At 42.5% G+C, this 26,652-nt stretch overlaps 1 protein-coding gene across 1 annotated transcript in view; it reads left to right on the top strand.

The window, feature by feature from the left end:
- Window positions 1–386: 386 nt before the first annotated feature.
- Window positions 387–26,652, top strand: part of LOC120019375 (brain-enriched guanylate kinase-associated protein-like) — a 28,803-nt gene continuing 2,537 nt past the window's right edge. The window contains exons 1-6 of the mRNA XM_038962665.1: window positions 387–1,073; window positions 11,534–11,562; window positions 13,942–14,106; window positions 14,437–14,503; window positions 24,073–24,180; window positions 24,482–24,562. Of these exons, the coding sequence (XP_038818593.1) occupies window positions 387–1,073; window positions 11,534–11,562; window positions 13,942–14,106; window positions 14,437–14,503; window positions 24,073–24,180; window positions 24,482–24,562 (1,137 nt within the window). The remainder of the gene's footprint in view (window positions 1,074–11,533; window positions 11,563–13,941; window positions 14,107–14,436; window positions 14,504–24,072; window positions 24,181–24,481; window positions 24,563–26,652) is intronic.

Here is a 26,652-nt window from a genome sequence, read left to right as displayed (position 1 = left end):
TTCACTGTCCAGACAGCATCAGATACATGGTCAACACATACGGAGACAGAGAGGTGCTGTTTCGCTGTCCAGACAGCATCAGAGACATGGTCAACACATACGGAGACAGACAGGTGCTGTTTCGCTGTCCAGACAGCATCAGATACATGGTCAACACATACGGAGACAGAGAGGCGCTGTTTCGCTGTCCAGACAGCATCAGATACATGGTCAACACATACGGAGACAGAGAGGCGCTGTTTCGCTGTCCAGACAGCATCAGATACATGGTCAACACATACGGAGACAGAGAGGCGCTGTTTCGCTGTCCAGACAGCATCAGATACATGGTCAACACATACGGAGACAGAGAGGTGCTGTTTCACTGTCCAGACAGCATCAGATACATGGCCTACACATACGGAGACAGAGAGGCGCTGTTTCGCTGTCCAGACAGCATCAGATACATGGTCAACACATACGGAGACAGAGAGGCGCTGTTTCGCTGTCCAGACAGCATCAGATACATGGTCAACACATACGGAGACAGAGAGGCGCTGTTTCGCTGTCCAGACAGCATCAGATACATGTTCAACACATACGGAGACAGAGAGGCGCTGTTTCGCTGTCCAGACAGCATCAGATACATGTTCAACACATACGGAGACAGAGAGGCGCTGTTTCGCTGTCCAGACATTATCAGATACATGTTCAACACATACGGAGACAGAGAGGCGCTGTTTCACTGTCCAGACAGCATCAGATACATGTTCAACACATACGGAGACAGAGATGTGCTGTTTCGCTGTCCAGACAGCATCAGATACATGTTCAACACATACGGAGACAGAGATGTGCTGTTTCGCTGTCCAGACAGCATCAGATACATGTTCAACACATACGGAGACAGAGAGGCGCTGTTTCGCTGTCCAGACAGCATCAGATACATGGTCAACACATACGGAGACAGAGAGGCGCTGTTTCGCTGTCCAGACAGCATCAGATACATGGTCAACACATACGGAGACAGAGAGGCGCTGTTTCGCTGTCCAGACAGCATCAGATACATGGTCAACACATACGGAGAAAGAGAGGTGCTGTTTATCTCACTTGGATTCTTTATCTGAGATTGATGCGTCTTTGTCAGTGCGTGTCTCGGTCAAATAAATTGTCATTATTTCAATATTTTATTTGGACGGGCAAGGAGGTACAGTAGGGCAGCCCATAACACCTGCCCGGTTATAATCTCAATAGGCAGACATAGCCTATATAGACTAGAACAGCCTTTTCTTAGTAATGGAAATCGATTCTATCATAGTCCATGTGGGTTTTAATTACATTATTAAGGGCAGTTCTGAAAAGTTGAAACTGGATTTTAAAGAGTTGATTGACTCTCTGATAGACACTAATAAAAGACCGATCATATCTGGCCCTTCAATCGCGGCATTGAACTCTTTAGCAGGATTCTTTCTCTTCACAACTGGCCATGTATTTATTGCAGCTCAATAGCTGTAACTTTTGTTGACAATGTCGGTACCTTTTGGAAATGAAACACGTTTTATAAGGAGGATGGGATCCACACAAATCATTTGGGTTCCTGGATCCTTTCACAGCATTATAAGGCTGTGTTGAAACAATGACTTATCAATGACCCAAGCCCAGCTCAGTTAATCCCTACCCTTGTGCCGCTGAGTCATCATAATGCTTTAGCAAATGTACATTATACCAGGGGTGTCAGTAGACACAATGTAAGTAACTTAATGTATGTCCCTCTAACTGCCCTAAATGCCTCTACTGATCCTACAGCTATTGTATGCAGTAACCATGTGCCTATGAACCAGATTTATACTGCTACCACTAAGCTGGTGTGCCCTAGGAGGAAGTCCACTGTGAGCAGCTCACCCTGCACTAACATAAAGAACATGAGCACATCTACTGCTACTTAGCTTCCCAGTAAAGCAATGAAAGCAAGTAAGCATCCCAGAAGAAAAGCGCTCAAAATAGCCCACGTTAATATATGTAGCTTAAGAAACAAGGTTCATGAAATCAATAATTTGCTAGTAACAGATGACATTCACATTCTGACTATCTCTGAAACTCACTTAGATACTACCTTTGATGATACAGTGGTAGCAGTACAAGGTTATAACATTTATTGAATATATTCAGAACCACATTCCTGTAAAGATTAGAGAGGATCTCATGTCAAATACTGTTAAAGTAATATGGCTACGGGTTCATCTGAGAAGCTGCTACAGACCACCAAGTGCTAACAGCCAGTATCTGGATAATATGTGGGACATGTTTGATAATGTATCTGATATCAACAGAGAAGTATATTTTCTGGGTGATTTAAATATTGACTGGCTTTCATCAAGCTGCACACTCAAGAAAAAGCTTCAAATTGTAACCAGTGCCTGCAACCTGGTTCAGGTTATCAGTCAACCTACCAGAGTAGTTAAAAACAGCACAGGAATTAAATCATCAACATGTATTGATCACATCTTTACTGATGCTGCAGAAATTTGCTTTAAAGAAGTATCCAGATCCATCGGATGTAGTGATCACAATATAGTAGCTATTTCTAGGAAAACCAAAGTTCCAAAGGCTGAGCCTAATATAGTGTATAGGAAGTCATACAATACATTTTGTAGTGATTCCTACTGTATGTTGTTGATGTAAAGAATATTTGTTGGTCTGTGGTGTGTAATGAGGAGCAAACAGACACTGCACTTGACACATTTATGAAATTGCTTATTCCAGTTGCTAATAAGCATGCACCCATTAAGAAAATGACTGTAAAAACTGTTAAATCTCTGTTGATTGATGAGGAATTGAAAAGTTGTATGGTTGAGAGGGATGAGGCAAAAGGAATGGAAAATAAGTCTGGCTGCACAACCGATTGGCAAACTTATTGCAAATTGAGAAATCATGTGACTAAACTGAATAAAAAGAAGAAACGACACTATGAAACAAAGATAAATGACAAAGAATGATAGTAAAAAGCTTTGGAGCACCTTCAATTAAATTCTGTGAAAAAAGGAAAACTCAACTCCTTCATTCATTGAATCAGATGGCTCATTCATCACAAAACCAACTGATATTGCCAACTACTTTTTTTTTTTGTTGTAATTTTATCCCATTTTTCTCCCCAATTTTCGTTGTATCCAATCGCTAGTAATTACTATCTTGTCTCATCGCTACAACTCCCGTACGGGCTCGGGAGAGACGAAGGTCAAAAGCCATGCGTCCTCCGAAGCACAACCCAACCAAGCCGCACTGCTTCTTAACACAGCGCGCCTCCAACCCGAAAGCCAGCCGCACCAATGTGTCGGAGGAAACACCGTGTACCTGGCCCCCTTGGTTAGCGCGCACTGCGCCCGGCCCGCCACAGGAGTCGCTGGAGCACGATGAGACAAGGATATCCCTACCGGCCAAACCCTCCCTAACCCGGACGACGCTATGCCAATTGTGCGTCGCCCCACGGACCTCCCGGTCGCGGCCGGCTGCGACAGAGCCTGGGCGCGAACCCAGAGACTCTGGTGGCGCAGTTAGCACTGCGATGCAGTGCCCTAGACCACTGCGCCACCCGGGAGGCCCTTATTGCCAACTACTTTAATCATTTTTTCAAGATTAGCAAACTTAGGCATGACATGCCAGCAACAAATGATGATGCTACACATCCAAGTATAACTGACCAAGCATTGCAATTTTAAATTCCGTAAAGTTAGTGTGGAAGAGGTGAAAAAATAATTGTTGTCTATCAACAATGACAAGCCACCGGGTCTGACAACTTGGATGGAAAATTACTGAGGATAATAGCAGACGATACTGCCACTCCTACTTGCCACATCTTCAATGTAAACCTACCAAAAAGTGTGTGCCCTCAGGCTTGGAGGGAAGCAAAATTCATTCCACTACCTAAGGATAGTAAAGCCCCCTTTACTGGCTCAAATAGCCAACCAATCAGCCTGTTACCAACCCTTAGTAAACTTTTGGAAAAATGTGTGTTTGACCAGATACAATGCTTTTTTACAGTAAACAAATTGACAACACCATGCTTATAGGGAAGGACAGTCAACAAGCACAGCCCTTACACAAATGACTGATGATTGGCTGAGAGAAATTGATGATAAAAATATTGTGGGGACTGTTTTGTTAGACTACAGTGCGGCCTTTGACAATATTGATCATAGTCTGCTGCTGGCAAAACGTATGTATTATGGCTTTACACCCCCTGCTATATTGTGGATAAAGAGTTACCTGTCTAACAGAACACAGAGGGTGTTCTTTAATGGAAGCCTCTCCAACATAATCCAGGTAGAATCAGAAATTCCCCAAGGCAGCTGTCCAGGCCCTTTACTTTTTTTCTATCTTTACTAATGAATTGCCACTGGCTTTGAGGAAAGCCAGAGTGTCTATGTATATGGATGACTCAACACTATACAGTGGGGAGAACAAGTATTTGATACACTGCCGATTTTGCAGGTTTTCCTACTTACAAAGCATGTAGAGGTCTGTAATTTTTATCATAGGTACACTTCAACTGTGAGAGACTCCAGAAAATCCAGAAAATCACATTGTATGATTTTTAAGTAATTAATTTGCATTTTATTGCATGACATAAGTATTTGATCACCTACCAACCAGTAAGAATTCCGGATCTCACAGACCTGTTCGTTTTTCTTTAAGAAGCCCTCCTGTTCTCCACTCATTACCTGTATTAACTGCACCTGTTTGAACTCATTACCTGTATAAAAGACACCTGTCCACACACTCAATCAAACAGACTCCAACCTCTCCACAATGGCCAAGACCAGAGAGCTGTGTAAGGACATCAGGGATACAATTGTAGTCCCGGCACAAGGCTGGGATGGGCTACAGGACAATAGGCAAGCAGCTTGGTGAGAAGGCAACAACTGTTGGCGCAATTATTAGAAAATGGAAGAAGTTCAAGATGACGGTCAATCACCCTCGGTCTGGGGCTCCATGCAAGATCTCACCTCGTGGGGCATCAATGATCATGAGGAAGGTGAGGGATCAGCCCAGAACTACACGGCAGGACCTGGTCAATGACCTGAAGAGAGCTGGGACCACAGTCTCAAAGAAAACCATTAGTAACACACTACGCTGTCATGGATTCAAATCCTACAGCGCACGCAAGGTCCCCCTGCTCAAGCCAGCGTATGTCCAGGCCCGTCTGAAGTTTGCCAATGACCATCTGGATGATCCAGAGGAGGAATGGGAGAAGGTCATGTGGTCTGATGAGACAAAAATAGAGCTTTTTGGTCTAAACTCCACTCGCCGTGTTTGGAGGAAGAAGAAGGATGAGTACAACCCCAAGAACACCATCCCAACCGTGAAGCATGGAGGTGGAAACATCATTCTTTGGGGATGCTTTTCTGCAAAGGGGACAGGACGACTGCACCGTATTGAGGGGAGAATGGATGGGGCCATGTATCGCGAGATCTTGGCCAACAACCTCCTTCCCTCAGTAAGAGCATTGAAGATGGGTCGTGGCTGGGTCTTCCAGCATGACAACGACCCGAAACACACAGCCAGGGCAACTAAGGAGTGGCTCCGTAAGAAGCATCTCAAGGTCCTGGAGTGGCCTAGCCAGTCTCCAGACCTAAACCCAATAGAAAATCTTTGGAGGGAGCTGAAAGTCCGTATTGCCCAGCGACAGCCCCGAAACCTGAAGGATCTGGAGAAGGTCTGTATGGAGGAGTGGGCCAAAATCCCTGCTGCAGTGTGTGCAAACCTGGTCAAGAACTACAGGAAACGTATGATCTCTGTAATTGCAAACAAAGGTTTCTGTACCAAATATTAAGTTCTGCTTTTCTGATGTATCAAATACTTATGTCATGCAATAAAATGCAAATTAATTACTTAAAAATCATACAATGTGATTTTCTGGATTTTTGTTTTAGATTCCGTCTCTCACCGTTGAAGTGTACCTATGATAAAAATGATAGACCTCTACATGCTTTGTAAGTAGGAAAACCTGCAAAATCGGCAGTGTATCAAATACTTGTTCTCCCCACTGTACATGTCAGCTACTACAGTACAGCGACTGAAATGACTGCAACACTTAACAAAGAGTTGCAGTTAGTTTCAGAGTGGGTGGCAAGGAATAAGTTAGTCCTAAATATTTCTAAAACTAAAAGCATTGTATTTGGGACAAATCATTCACTAAACCCTAAACCTCAACTAAAACTTGTAATTAATAATGTGGAAATTGAGCAAGTTATGGTGACTAAACTGCTTGGAGTTACCCTGGATTGTAAACTGTCATGGTCAAACATATTGATACAACAGTAGCTAAGATGGAGAGCAGTATGTCCATGATAAGGCGCTGCTCTACCTTCTTAACAGCACTGTCAACAAGGCAGGTCCTACAGGCCCTAGTTTCTACCTTCTTAACAGCACTGTCAACAAGGCAGGTCATACAGGCCCTAGTTTCTACCTTCTTGACAGCACTGTCAACAAGGCAGGTCCTACAGGCCCTAGTTTCTACCTTCTTGACAGCACTGTCAACAAGGCAGGTCCTACAGGCCCTAGTTTCTACCTTCTTGACAGCACTGTCAACAAGGCAGGTCCTACAGGCCCTAGTTTCTACCTTCTTGACAGCACTGTCAACAAGGCAGGTCCTACAGGCCCTAGTTTTGTTGTACCTGGACTACTATTCAGTCATGTGGTCAGGTGCAACAAAAAGGACTTAGGAAAATTGCAGTTGGTTCAGAACAGGGCAGCATGGCTGGCCCTTGGATGAACACAGAAAGCTAATATTAATAATATGCATGTCAATCTCTCCTGGCTCAAAGTGGAGGAGAGATTGACTTCATCACTGCTTGTATTTATGAGAGGTATTGGCATGTTGAATGCACCGAGCTGTCTGTTTGAACTACTGGCACACAGCTCGGACATCCATGCATGCCCCACAAGACATGTCACCAGAGGTCTCTTCACAGTCCCCAAGTCCAGAACAGACTATGGAAGGCACACAGTACAAAATAGAGCCATGAGTACATGGAACTCTATTCCACATCAAGTAACTGATGCAAGCAGTAAAATTAGATTTAAAAAACAGATAAAAAAACACCTTCTGGAACAGCGGGGACTGTGAAGCAACACAAACATAGGCACAGACACATGCATACACACACACGATAACATACGCACTATACACACATGTACACATGGATACTTGTACTGTATATACGTGGTAGTGGTGGAGTAGGGGCCTGAGGGCACACGGTCTGTGAATGTATTGTAATGTTTTTAAAATTGTATAAACTGCCTTAATGTATCCCCAGCTAATGGGGATACACAATAAATACAAATACAAATGAATGAGTCAAAATGCAGGAGATCAAGTGCACCTATAATGTATTCTGTGATATCAATGAATTGATCAATAGCCTGTAGGGACTAGTGCATGGGCTATTTACATTGACTGGATATAAATATTGTTTCATGCATTTGCTTATTTTCATATCTAATAAGAGAGGCGTGATTTTCTCCATGTAGTCCTTCCCTTTGTTATAAATAACATAGAGTTCCCTTATATTTCAAAACTCGAGTCTCAAGCTAAGCTGTATGATGAAGCTGGCAATATGTCAGTTGTTATAGTCTATTACTTGCAAGGCACATTGGCGCATAAATTGAAATATAAATATATATATTTTATCACTGGACTGATGTTCATGTCTCAGCTGAAGGAGGGAGGCGAAGTGGAGGAGGGAGGGTTCGAAGTGGAGGAGGGAGGGGGTCGAAGTGGAGGAGGGAGGGGGTCGAAGTGGAGGGGGTCGAAGTGGAGGAGGGAGGGGGTCGAAGTGGAGGGGGTCGAAGTGGAGGAGGGAGGGGGTCGAAGTGGAGGGGGTCGAAGTGGAGAAGCAGATTTCATGATTTCTAAGTGTTGAATAAAAACAGTGTTGTAGTGCTGATCGTTGTCTCTGAATGTCCTGAAACACTTTTTAAGGCCCTCCATTAGATTAATGCAATCAGTGACTGATATAAAGGGTCACTGGAGGCCCTTCATGGCGAAATCACTGATATCAAATAACTTGGCAAATGCTCCAACATCCTCTTCAATACTCAGTCTCTTTGTTCAGACATTTTACTTGTTTTTTCTAACCAAGTTGGCTAGTGAGTCTTAGCTAGCTAGCTAACGGTGAATAGCCTACATGGTGTAGCCTAGTCTACACAGCAATAGCTACTGTTTACTGCACATGGTATAAGTGCGAAGTGACTTGCATAAACCCACCCATTACTTTAAAATTGAGAAGCCATTTTTTTAAATATATAATCAATTCAAATTCATTACATAGGCCTAAATTAAATATATTTTATGTACAGCACTAGATGTTATGTAAGATGTCCTTGAGTGTCTTGAAAGGCATCTGCCAAATGAAATGTATTATTATTATTGTCAATATACACTCAGTGGTCAGTTTATTAGGTACACCACATCGTTTACGAAAGTGGTTTGCTCCGAAAGACAGTAAGCCTCATGGCTTGCTCTGTAAGCCAACAGACAGGCATGGAGGCATTCAGTTACTGTTTGATTGAATGTTATAATTGGAAAAACGATTGACTTATTAAGCAACTTTGAGCATGGTATGATCATCAGCGCCTGTCACGCTGGTTCCAGTATTTCAGAAATGGCCGGATTCCTGGGCTTTTCACGTACGACAGTGTCTAGTGTTTACCGAGAATGTTTGCGACGAACAAAAAACATCCAGTCAGCGGTAGTCCTGTGGGAGAAAACAGCTCGTTGATAAGAGGTCAAAGGAGAATGGCAAGAATTGAGCAAGCTAACAGGCGGGCCACAAACAGGCCAATAGCGCTGCAGTACAACAGTACAACGTTGGTTCTTGTCACGGATGGGCTATTTCAACAGACAACCACACCGGGTTCCACTCCTATCAGCTACAAACAAGAAGAAGCAGCTCCAGTGGGCATGAGATCACCAACACTGGACAATTGAGGAGTCGGACAAATCCCGGTTCCTGCTGCGTCAGGATTTGGCATAAGCAGCATGAGTCCATGGCCCCATCCTGCCTGGTGTCAATGGTACAGGTTGGTGGTTTAATGGTGTGGGGAATGTTGTCCTGGCACATGTTAGGTCCCTTGATACCAATTGAGAAACGTTTCCATGCCCTGAAAAATTCAGTCTGTTCTGGGGGCAAAGGGGGGTCCGACCTGGTACTAGATAGGTGGACCTAATAAACTGGCCACTGAGTGTATATCCCTTTCATTTACCCACCCCCTCCCTACTGCTTGCTTTGAATTCCATGTGATGGTGTATGCATGTTTAGGCCAGTGCTTGACTTGACTTGGACTGAAATACAGGTGAAGTCGGAGGTTTACATACACTTAGGCTGGAGTCATTAATAAAACTCGTTTTTCAACCACTCCACAAATGTCTTGTTAACAAACTATAGTTTTGGCAAGTCGGTTAGGACATCTACTTTGTGCATGACACAAGTCATTTTCCAAACAATTGTTTACAGACAGATTATTTAACTTATAATTCACTGTATCACAATTCCAGTGGGTCAGAAGTTTACATACATTGAGTTGACTGTGCCTTTAAACAGCTTGGAAAATTCCAGAAAATTATGTCATGGCTTTAGAAGCTTCTGATAGGCTAATTGACATCAGTTGAGTCAATTGGAGGTGTACTTGTGGATGTATTTCAAGGCCTACCTTCAAACTGTGTGCCTCTTTGCGTGACATCATGGGAAAATCAAAAGAAATCAGCCAAGACCACAGAGAAAAGTCTGGTTCATCTTTGGGAGCAATTTCCAAACGCCTGAAGGTACCACATTCATCTGTACAAACAATAGTACGCAGTATAAACACCATGGGACCGCGCAGCCGTCATACCGCTCAGGAAGGAGACGCATTCTGTCTCCTAGAGATGAACGTACTTTGGTGCAAAAAGTACAGAACAACAGCAAATTACCTTGTGAAGATGCTGGAGGAAACAGGTACAAAAATATCTTTATCCACAGTAAAACGAGTCCTATATTGACATAACCTGAAAGGCCGCTCAGCAAGGAAGAAGCAACTGCTCCAAAACCGCCATAAAATAGCCAGACTACGGATTGCAACTGCACATGGAGACAAAGATCGTACTTTTTGGAGAAATGTCCTCTGGTCTGATGAAACAAAAATAGAACTGTTTGGCCATAATGGCCATCATTATGTTTGGCCATAATGGCCATCATTATGTTTGATGGAAAAAGGGGGAGGCTTGCAAGCTGAAGAACCCCATCCCAACCGTGAAGCACGGGGGTGGCAGCATCATGTTGTGCGGGTGCTTTGCTGCAGGAGGGACTGGTGCACAAAATAGATGGCATCATGAGGGAGGAAAATTATGTGGATATATTGAAGCAATATCTCAAGACATCAGTCAGGAAGTTAAAGCTTGGTCGCAAATGGGTCTTCCAAATGGACAATGACCCCAAGCATACTTCCAAAGTTGTGGCAAAATGGCTTAAGGACAACAAAGTCAAGGTATTGGAGTGGCCATCACAAAGCCCTGACCTCAATCTTATAGAACATTTGTGTGCAGAACTGAAAAAGCATGTGCGAGCAAGGAGGCCTACAAACCTGACGCAGTTACACCAGCTCTGTCAAGTGGAATGGGCCAAAATTTATTGTGGGAAGGTTGTGGAAGGCCACCCGAAACGTTTGACCCAAGTTAAACAATTTAAAGGCAATGCTACCAAATACTAATTGAGTGTATGTAAACTTCTGATGTGATGAATGTGATGAAAGAAATAAAAGCTGAAATAAATAATTATCTTTACTATTATTCTGACATTTCACATTCTTAAAATAAAGTGGTGATCCTAAAACAGGGAATTTTTACTTGGATTAAATGTCAGGATATGTGAAAAACTGAGTTTAAATGTATTTGGCTAAGGTGTATGTAAACTTCAGACTTCAACTGTAGGTGCCGATACTCATTTCGGTGCCGAGACTGTTTAAATTTAGGTGCAGGAATTCCGCAATACTTTTGAGCTAATATTCTATAAGAGGTTCAGGAACTCAAGCAGAAGAAAATTGTAGGTGCCGTTACTCAGTTCCGGAGAGCTGCTGGCCAAGTCAAGTACTGTAGTGTGTTAAGGTAAAAATACAAATAATCTCCTGTTTGAAACACTGACAAGGAGAGAATAAAAAAAATATATATATACTGTGTATATATATATATATATATATATATGTATTTTTTTGTTGCTCAATCTGATTACGTGGGCCTGGCTCCCCAGTGGGTGGGCCTGGTTCCCCAGTGGGTGGGCCTGGCTCCCCAGTGGGTGGGCCAGCGCCCACCCAAACCCACACGTGCCTATACCCCTGGTTTGAATGTTTTTTAATGGCTGCCGAACTGTCTCTTTGCTCTGTTGACAGGACCAACACAGGTAGACAACTCCCTCAGACAACTCACTCAACAGGTCAAACTTAACCAACCTGACCTATGACCTCTGCCCAGAAAAATAGACGCACTCCCACTAACCATTTGAAACACAAAATCACATGAGAGGGAGAGAACACAGCAGACATGAAAAAGATATATATCGGCAAACCGGCCCTAAAAGTCTCCCGAAATGGCAGTAAACATCAGAAAAAGAGGTAAGAGAGAATAATTCAGAAGCTATTCATCCCTCCATCTCTCCATCTGCCCACTGGGTTCATTTCACCCTCCCCATCTTTGTCAAGTGGTCGTGAACAACTCGAACGTCCGTCCTCCTAACGGAATCATTATCCCGCCTCATTGTTTTCTCACCGCCGACCGCCATCTAAATGAAAACACTCATTACCGTGTGACTCATCTGCCGTTTCCAGAGGTCACTAATGTGTGATTCCCATTGGGAGATTGACTTCATAAACTCATTCTATTGTCATGTAACAAACACCTGTGGTGAGCCATGCATCTTGTTGTTAGTACCTGGGGGTTGTTATACAGTAGCATGAAAAGCATTCAAACAGTGCCCCCCCAAAAACATTTTACTAACCATTGGTTACAGAATGGGATGATATTCAAATATTTGGATATTGTTATTCCATTTAGTCATAAACGTGTTAGGTGTGAAACTTAGAGCAAGTAGGAAGGTAAACTGGAGATGAGTAATACTAAACACAGGAGGGATTAACAGTATTATCACTCCACTTACTGTACCTTCTTTCATTTATTTTTTATCTCAGAAGCAATAGCTTAGTTTCCAGTCATATGTTAAGAGCACGTTCTGCTTGCCTTAATGGGAATCTGAAACGTTGTTGCATGTGTATCATGGCCTATGGTGGTTGTGTTTTGTCTGTGTTCTGTAGGAGTGTGTGTGTTTGGAATGTGGATTGGAGCATTTGCGTGTATGTGTTTGCGTCGTTCTGGTGAATTCATGTAATTTGCACAGTCATTGTATTCAGTTTAATTCAAGATATTATCTCCATGATTAAAACCCCCCAAAACATTGAAATGATAATTGGATTGCCCTTTTAATTAAGGGACGTCACCTTTAAAAGGAAACATCTTCATTTTCATCCTCTTACGTTTCTCTTGCATTTTGCTACACCCGCAATAACATCAGCTAAATATGTGTATGTGACAATACATTTGATTAGATTTGGCCTGTACTCGCAACCCCTTCCTCCTTCTATGATCTTGTTAAGGAGATAGAGGGATGAGAGCACAGTGGCCACATATCTCACCGCTCTCTCCTTCTCTTCCATTTCTCTCTCTCTCTCTCTCCCTCTCACTCGCGCTCTCTCTCGCTCTCTCCCTCGCTCTCTGTTATTGGTGATCTCCCAGCAGATAGAGTCATTACCATACTTCCTCCATCTGTCCATCAATACAGGTCCATTAGCCTGCCATGGAAACTCAAACCCATCAAAGGGGAGAGGGATACATTTATTTTACTTCTCATACCTACTTGTTATTAGATTGGGTCTCAGGTTGTGCCGGGGCTTTATAAATAGTCCACATTGTGCTGTCTCGTTGAATTACATATGGGAGATCACTATTCAGTGAATTGCACATGGGATATTATTATTCAGTAAATTACACATGGGAGATCACTATTCGCTGAATTACACATGGGAGATCACTATTTAGTGAATTACACATGGGAGATCACTAGTCAGTGAATTGCACATGGGAGATCACTATTCAGTGAATTACACATGGGAGATCACTATTCACTGAATTACACATGGGAGATCACTATTCCGTGAATTACACATGGGGGATCACTATTCAGTGAATTACACATGGGAGATCACTATTCAGTGAATTACACATGGGAGATCACTATTCAGTGAATTACACATGGGAGATCACTATTCGCTGAATTACACATGGGAGATCACTATTCGCTGAATTACACATGGGGGATCACTATTCAGTGAATCCAAGCCGTCTAAATCTTTTCCTGTGATTGATTACAGATCATAGAGCCATATTTCATAGTAGGTTACGTCCCAAAAGGCACCGTCCCAAAAGGCACCCTATTCTCTATAGGGCACTGCTTTTGACCGGAGCCTTCTGGCTAAAAGTAGTGCACTATATAGGGAATAGGGTGCCATTTGTGACAAAGCCTTAGTTTAAAGTGATCCTGTAAGTCACTGTAACCACTCTAGCTGATTATGGTGGTGGTTTTCTGTGCTATGCGTCAATGTTGTAAAGTATTAGGTACTAGAGCTGAATGTTATTGGAAGCTAAAGGCAGACTGAACTTTATATTCTTTAAGTGCATATAGAATATATGATTTGGGAATTCAAAACGTTTCCATCACCACTGTATGATGCGTATTGTTCATGGGTCATCACACAAGACTCCCATTACATCTTATTTATACTCAATGTAACATATAAAATATATGCATATAATATAACATGAAGTTACCCCAGTAATATGTCTCTCACTATGTCTGATGCCTGGTGTGTTTTTGTCCCTCACAGCTCTTTGCAGGAACAGAAAGAGGACCTCCGGAAGCGTCTGTCCTACACCACCCACAAACTGGAGCTGTTAGAGAGCGAGTTTGACTCCACCCGACAGTACCTGGAGACAGAGCTACGCCGTGCCCAGGAGGAACTCGACAAGTTCACCGACAAACTGCGCAGGTATTCCTAACCACATAACCACACTTTTTTTTTATCACATTCTATTGATTTTGTTGTGTTTTTCTGTCTGGAAATATATCAGACTGGATAAATATACCAGACTGGTTACCTATCAAGGTAAAGCCCTAAAACTAACACAGGATACCTATCAAGGTAAAGCCCTAAAACTAACACAGGATACCTATCAAGGTAAAGCCCTAAAACTAACACAGGAATGCATTATCATGACGGACACATAGCATAGACATCATTAATCCAAAGGGTGCAGAATGTGTTCAATTATTAATAGTGTGAGTTGGTAAGCCAGTGTCATTGTGTGTCTCCTGGTAGAATACAAAGCAGCTACTCAGCACTGCAGAGGATCAACCAGGACCTGGAGGATAAGATCCATAGAAATGTAAGTGAAGTGTGCGTGTGTGTGCGCGCATGCGCATGTATGTGCTTGTGTTTGAGTGTGCGAAAACGTTCATGCATGTTTCTGTACACCTGTAGGTGAGTGTGTCAAGGCATAAATGTGTGCATATTTGTGTGTGCGTGTTGTGTGTGTGCACGCGCATATGTGCCCATACGTGCATGCATGTTTGTGTACACCTGTAGTTGTGTGTGCATGCACACGCGTCTAAGCGAGCAGTGGTCTTTACTCTTTAGAAAAGGCAATGAAAAGCACTGAGCAATGGATTTGAATATGAATACACTAGCTGTTGGTACCAGTGACGTTAATTGCAGCCTATTTCAATAGCCTGTCCTCCTTCCTTTGGCAGTTGGATAGCAAGCCCATTGTTCTGAGCTAGCCTTGCGACTTACATCTTTTGTCAGATGGCAAAAGGAAGGATACAATTAACCATCCTGCCATTCCAGCATTGTACGATCATCATGTGTCTTCTTCCTCGTTCTCTGAATAGACAGCTGAATATCTCCCTCTCTGAATCTGTTAAGGAAAAGATAATCATGATCACAAAGAGCTGGAACTTTAAGATGTTGCAGGTTGATAGCGAGGAGTGGAGCGGGTCTTTGTTTCATGGAACGTAGAGGGACTGAATAATTTATCAAAACGCATACGTCTTTTTTTATTGGATGTTAAGCTGTGAATCCTTATCAGTTACATATCTATTCAGCTCAGATGCTCCCTCTTTAGGGGTTACCGCGGTGATGATGTAGTTATCCTGTGCTCAGTAGATAATTGACTAACTTTTTTTACACTTCACAAACCCCTGATCTGAGTTTATTGCAGTTCGATAGGGGAAAAAAACGTAAACATAGTCTCTCTTTCTCTTTAAATTTTTTTTTTAATAAAAATGTCAAACAAAATATAACCTACAATAAACAGACGCACACAAATTCCAACAAACATCAATGACATCACAGCTGCTCAAAACCACATGTTGCCACAGCATCCATACCCATCCCATTTGTCTCACTCCAACTTTTACTCTCATTCTTCATACCTTGGGCTTCCAGTGTATGTAACACTCTATGCCATTATGCCCTCAAATTGCGCTATTCTATTTCTCTATGTAACCAACACTTTTTCAATATTTAAATAATAATGCATTTGATTTATCTACTGTCTTAACGATGGAGTTTAAAAGTTTTCAAAATGATTGACGAGAAAAGTATAGTTCTACCCATTGGGTATCTCACTGCCCGTTCATATGCCATGTTTTGAAATATGCAGATAGACCGATTAAAAGTAATCTTAAATTGTAAAACTTTGGACAGCCAACTTTCTAACTCTGCCCATAACTGTTGGACTTCATAGCACTCCCAGAAGGAATGAATTATTGAGTCATTGTTCATTTTCCACTTAAGACATGACTGCCGTTCTGCTGTAGGATTTGTGAATTTTGTATCTTGTACAATACATGACTATATAATCTCCCTCCATCTTGTGCCAATGTCAGTTATTTCTGATATTTAAGTCTTGGTTCCAATAGTTTATATTTTCAGTTGGATAGGCTCTCTGCAAGGATTTGTATATCTTTCCTATCATATTAGTATCCTTTTCCAACTCAAATAGGATTTCCTCAACATTGCTCTGATGTCCAAAATAAAATCAAAAAGCTACGTTTTCCAATCTCGAGGTGAAATATTTTTTTACTATTGTAAGTGCCTATTAAGTGCTAAATAAAGTAACAGGGTTGACCGTAACAGAGTTGACCGTAACAGGGTTGACCGTAACAGGGTTGACCGTAACAGGGTTGACCGTAACAGGGTTGACCGTAACAGGGTTGACCGTAACAGGGTTGACCGTTGAAAGATTAGTGGAATCTGTGTGGGTAGCTGGACAGGTAGGATGACTGACAGTGAAGGTGAACAGGTGGTCACGTGTCAGGTGACAGAAGAATGGATGAGACTGAGGCAGGAATTCCTTTAACCATAAAGTGGTATATTTACTGAGTAGTCTGTGCTGCATAACAAAGGAAACAAAATAACACGTATCCAATCAAATTCATAATCACAAAGATCAAATCATAACAATCATTCATTATTAACATAATTAGGGAATTCAACAATCCAGTTCATTAAGAATGTAACGTCCTGACCAGAGTTCTTATGTGTTTTGCTTGTTTAGTGTTGGTCAGGACGTGAGCTGGGTGGGAATTCTATGTTGTGTGTCTAGTTCGTCTGTTTCTGTGTTCAGCCTAATATGGTTCTCAATCAGAGACAGCTGTCAATCGTTGTCCCTGATTGAGAATCATATATAGGTGGCTTGTTTTGTGTTGGGGATTGTGGGTGGTTGTTTCCTGTCTCTGTGTTTGTGTTCTGCACCAGCTAGGACTGTGACGGTTTGTATAGTGTTTTGTTTTGATTAAATTCATTATGGAAAATTACCACGCTGCGTATTGGTCCTCTGATCCTTCTCGCCTCTCCTCGTCTGAGGAGGAGGACGACTTAGACTGCCGTTACAAAGAAGTCAATAGTAATCACCTGTGAGTCATTTAGGCTCTTAACTATTTCTCATAAATCATGAAATAAATACAAACAGTGAATGGTCATTCAATCTATAATCTCCTTTAGTTTGATATCAAAGTCGATCAGTTAGCAAACAATGACGTTTCTCATTTCACCCTTTCAATTGGTCTTCATGTGTACATGGAATTAATTTAATTACATATTAACCATATCGATTGCATAATTGGCCTATGAGGATCCGTATGGCCGCGATCATTTACAATTCACATTACACAATATGTTTGAAGCGTGCGCTCCAAGCCGCGCTCCGCGGTAATAACTATAAACAATAACTGATGGCCCACTCTCCCGCTCGCAACAGATAGTTCAGATGAAAGGTAACAGAGTCGGTGGACTTACGTGGATTCATGGACGCACAGAACTTCTGGAGCAGACGGAGTTAAGGAAGAGAAAGCAGCGAGATCAGGCGACGCCGTTTTCCTCCTTTTATGTGGATGAGATCTGTCGGTCATTTCCACCTGACCTAATTAAAGCGCTCCTGGCCCAGCTGAGTAAGTGGCCATGAATTAAAGGATTATTCCACCAACTCCATTGGCCTTTTCTACAACCGTAACAGGGTTGACCGTAACAGGGTTGACCGTAACAGGGTTGACCGTAACAGGGTTGACCGTAACAGGGTTGACCATAACAGGGTTGACCATTACAGGGTTGACCGTAACAGAGTTGACCGTAACAGGGTTGACCGTAACAGGGTTGACCGTAACAGACTTGACCGTAACAGGGTTGACCATTACAGGGTTGACCGTAACAGACTTGACCGTAACAGGGTTGACCATTACAGGGTTGACCGTAACAGGGTTGACGATTTCATCCTAAATCAGCCATGAATCCCCTTGTGACAGGAGGAATGGAAGTGTGTTGTGTGCAACAGGGAGGGACAATTGAATGCAAGCTTCACATTTGTATTTTTTATTGTTACAAACATTTCAAGCCTGTCTATCTATGGGTAACAGGGTTGACGTGTTATTCTCCACCCACTCAGTTTTCCACCACAAAACAACAGAAAGTGTCAAAAAAGTGTAAAACCTGCTCACCTCCCTTTACACTATGACTTGACTACTAGATGTTCAATGTTTCTTTTGAAAAACATATTTAAAAATTATTATTTCACCATATTAAAACAAGAGTTCGGGTTCACATAACAGCATTCTTTGGCTTGTAAAATCCAATATTTGTGGACAATTTCTACTTAATATATCAAAGGGAAGCAAAGGTACTCATTTTGCGGAATGACCAAACAAAGGTACTCAATTTGTTGGAATGACCAAACAAAACATTTACATACCTTTTATGCCCTTACTTCAATAAACACTTTGCGGCCTCCGGTAAAAAATAGGTCAACTATGTTTCTGGGATAAGAATAAAACATTTTATTTTATTTTGGGCAAAAGTAAAGCATGCTTGAAGTTATTGCACTCTTAACCCTCCTGTTGTGCTCATTTCATGTTCATTGATTCCGTGTTCCCAGTCCAAAATGACTGCCCCATTATAGCTGATTATAAATCCATAAAAATACATATATTATCACCTAATGTTGTGTTAGATATTTTTATCAACTTAAATTCTTGTGAACATTACAAGTTTTGAACTTCTATTTGCTATTTATGGCCTGTAGGCCTCATTGACCTGAGCTCATACAACTCGTTTTTGAGTTTAAAAAAAAGCTGAATGTTTATTTTGACTATAACAAATACTCAGATTAAACATATTGTGCTATTTATCACAGACTAATTTGTGTCAAAGTTTAACAAGGAGTCTCTCCTCTCACCAGTGTCATGATCAAAGATATGAACAAGAGTCTCACATACAGTATATCGTTTGGTCATTGTGCTGCCACAGAATGAATTGTGAGCAAGGCCTCAAAAAAGCTTTATATACCAGAGCTGCGAGAAAAGTTACATTTATTATTGATTTTTTTTTGTGATTGTTCGTGAGAATGCCAAAAGGTGTGGTTCCCGTGGGGAAAGATTCTATTGGGGAAAGGTTCCTGTTGGGGTTGCCATCGAAGCCAAGAAGGGGAGTGAGGTGTGTGTGTCTGTGTGTGTGTGTGTGTGTGTGTGTGTGTGTGTGTGTGTGTGTGTGTGTGTGTGTGTGTGTGTGTGTGTGTGCTCAAACACACATGCATGTGGGGGTCTGAGAGAGGACGTGTATCCATCTGATGAATGGGCATGTGCCTGAACTCAATTTTATACACTAATTGTAGTCTCACCCATTCATTTCTAATGACCGGTCATTTTAGACCGGGAACACCACAGGTGTACAAAAGTTAAATAAAACACCCAAAACGTAATGAAAATCATCAAAATGTATTTTGTGTGTTCAGATGCCCTGTGTGGACAAGTCATGGAACCTTAAATGACAATCAGATTAAATTAACTACATTTTTCAGAGAGAAAACTTGTAAAAAGGTTCAATTCAACCGGAACACAGCAGGAGGGTTAAAAAAAGGGTTTCGAAAGCGTTCTTCGGCTGTACCCATACCACCCTTTTTGGTTACAGGTAGAACCCTCTGGGGAATGGTTCTACATTGAACCCAAAGGGGTTCTACCTGGATTCAAAATGGTTCTACCTGGAACCTTTTAGGTATGTAGCTCAACAGAACAATATTTAGGCTACAATGTGAGATGGTTCCACTAAAAAAAGGTATTGTTTGTTATACAAGATTAGACCAGGAACGTTCCAGGGAAAAACCTGAAAAAAAACAAAAACAATCCACAGTACAATTTGGTTAATCTTCCACCATTACTATCATCCACTTTCATATTCAGATTCCTGCCTTCATGATGTTCACATTCCTCTTCCCTTCGGCCTCATCTGTAGAGAGGTAGTTCTGTTCTCAGGTCTCAGGAAGCAGGAAGACCAGAGCCCCATCAGTCAATGACAGACTGCTGAACACTGCTGTAGGGATGCACCAGTGGTACATGGCCAATAGATAGAGCACTGAACATCAGCTGTACCAGAAAGATGTCCAAGCCACATTTACCAACATTTAGAGAGAGGCAGAAGTAGCCAAAGATTAATGCAAACCATGCAAATGATAAAATAAGAAAATATTTTCTTAGCACAGGTGAAGCAAATAGAACCTTTATGCCTTATTTATGTATTTTCATCACCTCAGTCACCTCCAGTTGAGTATCTGTATTTTCCTCACCTCAGTCACCTCCAGTAGAGTATCTGTATTTTCCTCACCTCAGTCACTCCAGTACAGTATCTGTATTTTCCTCACCAGTCACCTCCAGTAGAGTATCTGTATTTTCCTCACCTCAGTCACTCCAGTAGAGTATCTGTATTTTCCTCACCTCAGTCACTCCAGTAGAGTATCTGTATTTTCCTCACCTGTCACCTCCAGTAGAGTATCTGTATTTTCCTCACCTCAGTCACCTCCAGTAGAGTATCTGTATTTTCCTCACCTCAGTCACTCCAGTAGAGTATCTGTATTTTCCTCACCTCAGTCACCTCCAGTAGAGTATCTGTATTTTCCTCACCTCAGTCACTCCAGTAGAGTATCTGTATTTTCCTCACCTCAGTCACTCCAGTAGAGTATCTGTATTTTCCTCACCCCACTCACTCCAGTAGAGTATCTGTATTTTCCTCACCTCAGTCACTCCAGTAGAGTATCTGTATTTTCCTCACCCCACTCACTCCAGTAGAGTATCTGTATTTTCCTCACCTCAGTCACTCCAGTAGAGTATCTGTATTTTCCTCACCCCACTCACTCCAGTAGAGTATCTGTATTTTCCTCACCTCAGTCACTCCAGTAGAGTATCTGTATTTTCCTCACCTCAGTCACTCCAGTAGAGTATCTGTATTTTCCTCACCTCAGTCACTCCAGTAGAGTATCTGTATTTTCCTCACCTCAGTCACTCCAGTAGAGTATCTGTATTTTCCTCACCTCAGTCACTCCAGTAGAGTATCTGTATTTTCCTCACCTCAGTCACTCCAGTAGAGTATCTGTATTTTCCTCACCCCACTCACTCCAGTAGAGTATCTGTATTTTCCTCACCTCAGTCACTCCAGTAGAGTATCTGTATTTTCCTCACCCCACTCACTCCAGTAGAGTATCTGTATTTTCCTCACCTCAGTCACTCCAGTAGAGTATCTGTATTTTCCTCACCTCAGTCACTCCAGTAGAGTATCTGTATTTTCCTCACCTCAGTCACTCCAGTAGAGTATCTGTATTTTCCTCACCTCAGTCACTCCAGTAGAGTATCTGTATTTTCCTCACCTCAGTCACTCCAGTAGAGTATCTGTATTTTCCTCACCTCAGTCACTCCAGTAGAGTATCTGTATTTTCCTCACCTCAGTCACTCCAGTAGAGTATCTGTATTTTCCTCACCTCAGTCACTCCAGTAGAGTATCTGTATTTTCCTCACCCCACTCACTCCAGTAGAGTATCTGTATTTTCCTCACCTCAGTCACTCCAGTAGAGTATCTGTATTTTCCTCACCTCAGTCACTCCAGTAGAGTATCTGTATTTTCCTCACCTCAGTCACTCCAGTAGAGTATCTGTATTTTCCTCACCTCAGTCACTCCAGTAGAGTATCTGGAACTCTGCGTTTGTTGTTCGCTACAACTCGTTAGCTTCTTTGGTTTTCCCCCGACCAAGTTACCACCTTGCTGACTCCGGAATAAACCATATATAAATGAGAAACAGTGCCTGTGGTGCCACCATCACATATTGGGTAATTCTTCAGTCCCAGATGAGGCACACCAAACTAGCCAGGACACATTTTCCAACACCAGCAAACATCTAGTTTATACAGGAGGCAAAGGATCGCCTGGTCATTCCAACCCATTTAGTGGCTAATACAGTGCTGTTGATTCAATATCCTCCTAGGGCAGCCGCTAGTATAAACTGGGATACCAGGTATATGTACAGGTTTGCAGACAGGCCTGTTGTCGTCACAGTAAAAATTTGCATGAGAACCACAGGTAGCGGAGTTGCTTGTCTTTGACCGTACGATTCAGCAGTGGGTACAAACAAGAGGGAACCAAAAACAATACCAGCCATGAACAAAGCTTGTGCGACTCCAACTAAATGATCTTTCCCACACACCAGATCAAAACTAGTGTCTATGGTGGTTTCATACAGTATCTTATCGTAGACCCATCCCTTCTGAAACTCAAGGGTCTGAATCCATTCTCCATGATGGTGTTAATGTCCCAGTCCACTGGGTTAAACATCAGATACCTACTGAAGGCTCCATACTGCTCCCGGGGCATGGTCAGATTCAGCTGTTCCTCACTGCTCAGATTGCCACCAGCTCTAAGGATCCAGTCAGTGTTACAGTGGCACCCAGAGTCTGTCTGGAAAAAAATAAAACTAGTGAATAGGACTGGGAATATGAGGTTTGGCAGACATAGTCCAAACAGTATAAGCTAACAATCCAAAGTCTCCAACGTTAATCAGGATCTCGCCAAATTCAACCATCTTGATACCAGGCAGTGCCAGAGATTCCTAGCAAGTGGCAAGAAAATTCTGCTTCAGTCAGAAGCCCCAGACAGTTAATTTGGCTCAAAATAGAAGCAACTTCTGTAGATGATGCAATTTAATGTCTAACTACTGGACAATCTTCAACTGGTATGTGGATCATTCATTTTTGGGGGAACAGCTGCACACAATGCCAAGTTAAGGCAAGGGCTGTCTTGGTGGACTTAGTAGAGTCTTGTTTTATAAAATATTTTATGAGGTACAATCCGTCTTGGTGAAGCCTGTAGCTGTAATTTCTGATAAGTTAACTTGGTGAAGCTTGTTGCTGTAATTTCTGATACGTTGACTTGGTGAAGCCTGTAGCTGTAATTTCTGATACGTTGACTTGGTGAAGCCTGTAGCTGTAATTTCTGATACGTTGACTTGGCTGGAGAGAAAGGAGACTCAAAGCCACAGAGCTTTGTGGTACAGGTAGTCATATGAGGTAGTCATGTGAGGTAGTCATGTGAGAATACAATGGCTAATAGCACCAGAGGCTAATAGCACCAGAGACTAATAGCACCAGAGACTAAACAGGATGGTATAATTGCCCTGGTGGCAAACATCAGCTAAAGGCATGATGGCTAGAAAGGCCTGGAGGCTAAAGGCATGATGGCTAGAAAGGCCTGGAGGCTGAAGGCATGATGGCTAGAAAGGCCTGGAGGCTAAAGGCATGATGGCTAGAAAGGCCTGGAGGCCAAAGGCCTGGAGGCTAGAAAGGCCTGGAGGCTAAAGGCATTATGGCTAGAAAGGCCTGGAGGCCAAAGGCATTATGGCTAGAAAGGCCTGGAGGCTAAAGGCATTATGGCTAGAAAGGCCTGGAGGCCAAAGGCATTACGGCTAGAAAGGCCTGGAGGCCAAAGGCATTATGGCTAGAAAGGCCTGGAGGCCAAAGGCATTATGGCTAGAAAGGCCTGGAGGCTAAAGGCATGATGGCTAGAAAGGCCTGGAGGCCAAAGGCATGATGGCTAGAAAGGCCTGGAGGCTAAAGGCATGATGGCTAGAAAGGCCTGAAGGCAAATTTTTCTTCTGAGACTCAAAATTATATAGTCATTCTGAATTGTGTATACATGCATCAATATAGCTGTTGGTAGATATGAAACTGATGCAACTTTCAGTTAAATAATGAGAACACCTACTATGCTGTGATGTTGTCCGGAACAGAGAGGGAAATTCAGATGTTTTAGCCAGTTAAAGGTTGGATTGTCATGACGAGTTGAGGGCCTCTGTGATTTCTGTGTCCTGTGTGATCTGGGGCACAGAGAATTACACTTGAATACTTTTAGAACATTTTAAGTTATGTGTAAGCAATTAAGCAGTTTACTCATGATATGTTATCTGGCTTGGGTTCTCCCCCGTCCTCAATCTAATTTACTCTCTGAGGCACAGCAAATCTCATCTGACCCCACAGCCCTCCAAACCAAGTGGGAATTAGCTACATTACATGAAATCAAAGAAAAAACAATAATGTATTTGCAAAGTGATTTTGATTTGAGTCTGACACGAGTCTTTGTTTTCCTCAGTCTCAGCACCATGACAACGAGAAGAGAGCCCTGAGCAGAGAGATCATTGTGCTCAACAACCACCTGATGGAGGCCAAGCTGACCATTGGAAAACTACAAGAGGACAATGTAAGGGCCTGGCTAGTATGGACTCTCTCTATCAACACTCTATGAGGTCAGATGTAGAGGTCATCAAAAGTGTAGTCCCAACCCTCAAAGTGTATTGTAACGACCTTAGTATACATCACCTATAGCGTCTTCGCCAAGAGGTTACACCTTCTTTGTGTAATAGCAAAGGTGTTGCACTGAGACAGACCTGAGTTCAAGTCCCGGTTCTGGCTCCTCTCCTAAGTCAGTGCTGCGTGTTCTTTAGATTAACTCTTTAAAGCATGTTTTCTTCTAACACAGTGTAACACATTCTGTCCTATAGGACCTGTACAGGAAGGACTGTAACCTGGCCGCCCAGCTGCTCCAGTGCAACAAGTCCCATTATAGGACCCAGCTTTCTGAGGTGAGTCCTCCACCAACAGCACTACCAATCAGACCAACTGGGTTCAAATTTAGAATTAGCTTTGTATCAAATACTTTGAGCATTTTGAGGTATGGACACGATGTGCAGGGCTGCAAATATATGCATGAGTCTTGATCCGTTCACATCGATCAATGCATGAGCAAGGATTAAGGACTAAAACCTGGGCTCTCAACACAAGCTCACGCAGTTCTAAACATCCAATATATCAACAGTCTGAATCATGATTACGCCACTGATGGATTGCTAATGAAGCAAATGTTTGACAGTGATTAACAATGGAAAGCTGTAGCTACTCTATGTGACAGGTGGTTGAGTAATTGATGGAAGATAGCGAAGCACAAAGACACTAACCGCTAAATATATGCATAGGGAGATGGAGATTTGAGTGGGCCCAACAGTGCCCATGCTACTTTTGTTGCCCAGCAGCAAAGGAACAAGTGAGTATTGATCAGTGCGTTAGTGCCAGGGCGGATTGGCAAGGCTTTCCACTGTATTAGCCCTGGGACTCGTGCCCGGACCGCATGGCAAGAGCAGATTCCAAAGCTGGCACGTTGCCTTTACCGTTAAAAAATGCCTCATCACATTTGGCACAATGAGGACGGAATGGAAATATCAATACAAACAGGATGTATCAGTTACATAATAAACTAGTGATGGGTCCCCTGCGGGGTGTGTGTTCATATGTGTGTGTGTGTGTACTCTATCACAGGAGGTTGGTGGCACATTAATTGGGAAGGACGGGCTCATGGTAATGGCTGGAGCGGAATAAGCGCAATGGTATCACATACATCAAACATGTGGTTTCCATGGTTTCCATGTTTGATGCCATTCCATTTGCTCCATTTCAGCCATTATTATGAGCCGTCCTCCCCTCAGCAGCCTCCACTGGACTATATGAGTGTGTGTGTTGTTCCTATGTGGAGTGAAAACAATAAACAGATGACACCTCGGATATATACTGTCCACCGCCGCAATGGGGTCAAAGGTTATAGTCCTAATTATGTTCTTCATTCTGTTTATTTGTGGGCTGGAAAGTAATCAGACAGTTATTGATGGAGTGTGGTGCAACACGGTGTTGGAGTATTGAAAACAGAGGATCCAATAACTCTGACTCCTATCTTTTTGATATTTTTTTTATTACTTGTTTTACTCTGATGTTGGTATAAAATAATTGATATTCCCCCCCCAAAAAATTGCATAAAATATAGCTCAGTATTTGTATTATGTATTTTATACAATTCTTTTGCTCATCTTTATCAGGCATCCAATAATTACGGACCTCACTGTACGTGTTGACAACTAAATGTCTCATGGTAATTGGGTATTTACATAAAAAGTGAAAGTGTGATGCAACTTCCTATTAGCCAATGCAGCTATAATTAACTACCTTCTTATTAGCGATAGTTGACTAGATTCATGTTGATAACGTTCTGCAATTGGCTTAATTCTTGTTGGAATGGAGAGGTGCCAGCAACAGGTTTCTAGTACATTTCAGCATTGAGAGTTTCCCAGAAGAATAGAACCTGGGTACAAATATCAAACTAAGGATCTCATGATGTACAGCGCCTTCGGAAAGTATTCAAACCCCTGGACTTCTTCCATGTTTTCTTGCGTTACAGCCTTATTCTAAAATGTATTAAATATATATTTTTCTCAGCAATCTACACTCAATACACCATAATGACAATGCGAAAACAGGTTTTTAGGATTTTGGGGGGAATTTATTAAAAAAAATATAAATGGAGGCCTCCCCAGTGGCGCAGCGGTCTAAGGCACTGCAGTGCTTGAGGCTTCACTACAGATCCTGGTTTGATCCCAGGCTGTGTTGCAGCCTGCAGCGACCGGGAGACCCATGAGGCGGGGTACAATTTTCCCAGCGTCTTCCGAGTTCGGGGAGGGTTTGGCCGGCCGGGTTGTCCTTGTTCTATTGCGCTCTAGCGACTCCTGTGGCGGGCCGGGTGTAAAAGGTGTAAAGAAAATATGAATAAAGACCCGATGGTCACTCTGACAGAGCACTAGAGTTCCTCTGTGGAGATGGGAGAACCTTTCAGAAGGACAACCAGCTCTGC

The sequence above is a fragment of the Salvelinus namaycush genome, chromosome 24, assembly GCF_016432855.1.
Source record: "Salvelinus namaycush isolate Seneca chromosome 24, SaNama_1.0, whole genome shotgun sequence".
Taxonomy (NCBI): domain Eukaryota; kingdom Metazoa; phylum Chordata; class Actinopteri; order Salmoniformes; family Salmonidae; genus Salvelinus; species Salvelinus namaycush.
This window is presented reverse-complemented; position numbering and strand designations above follow the sequence as displayed.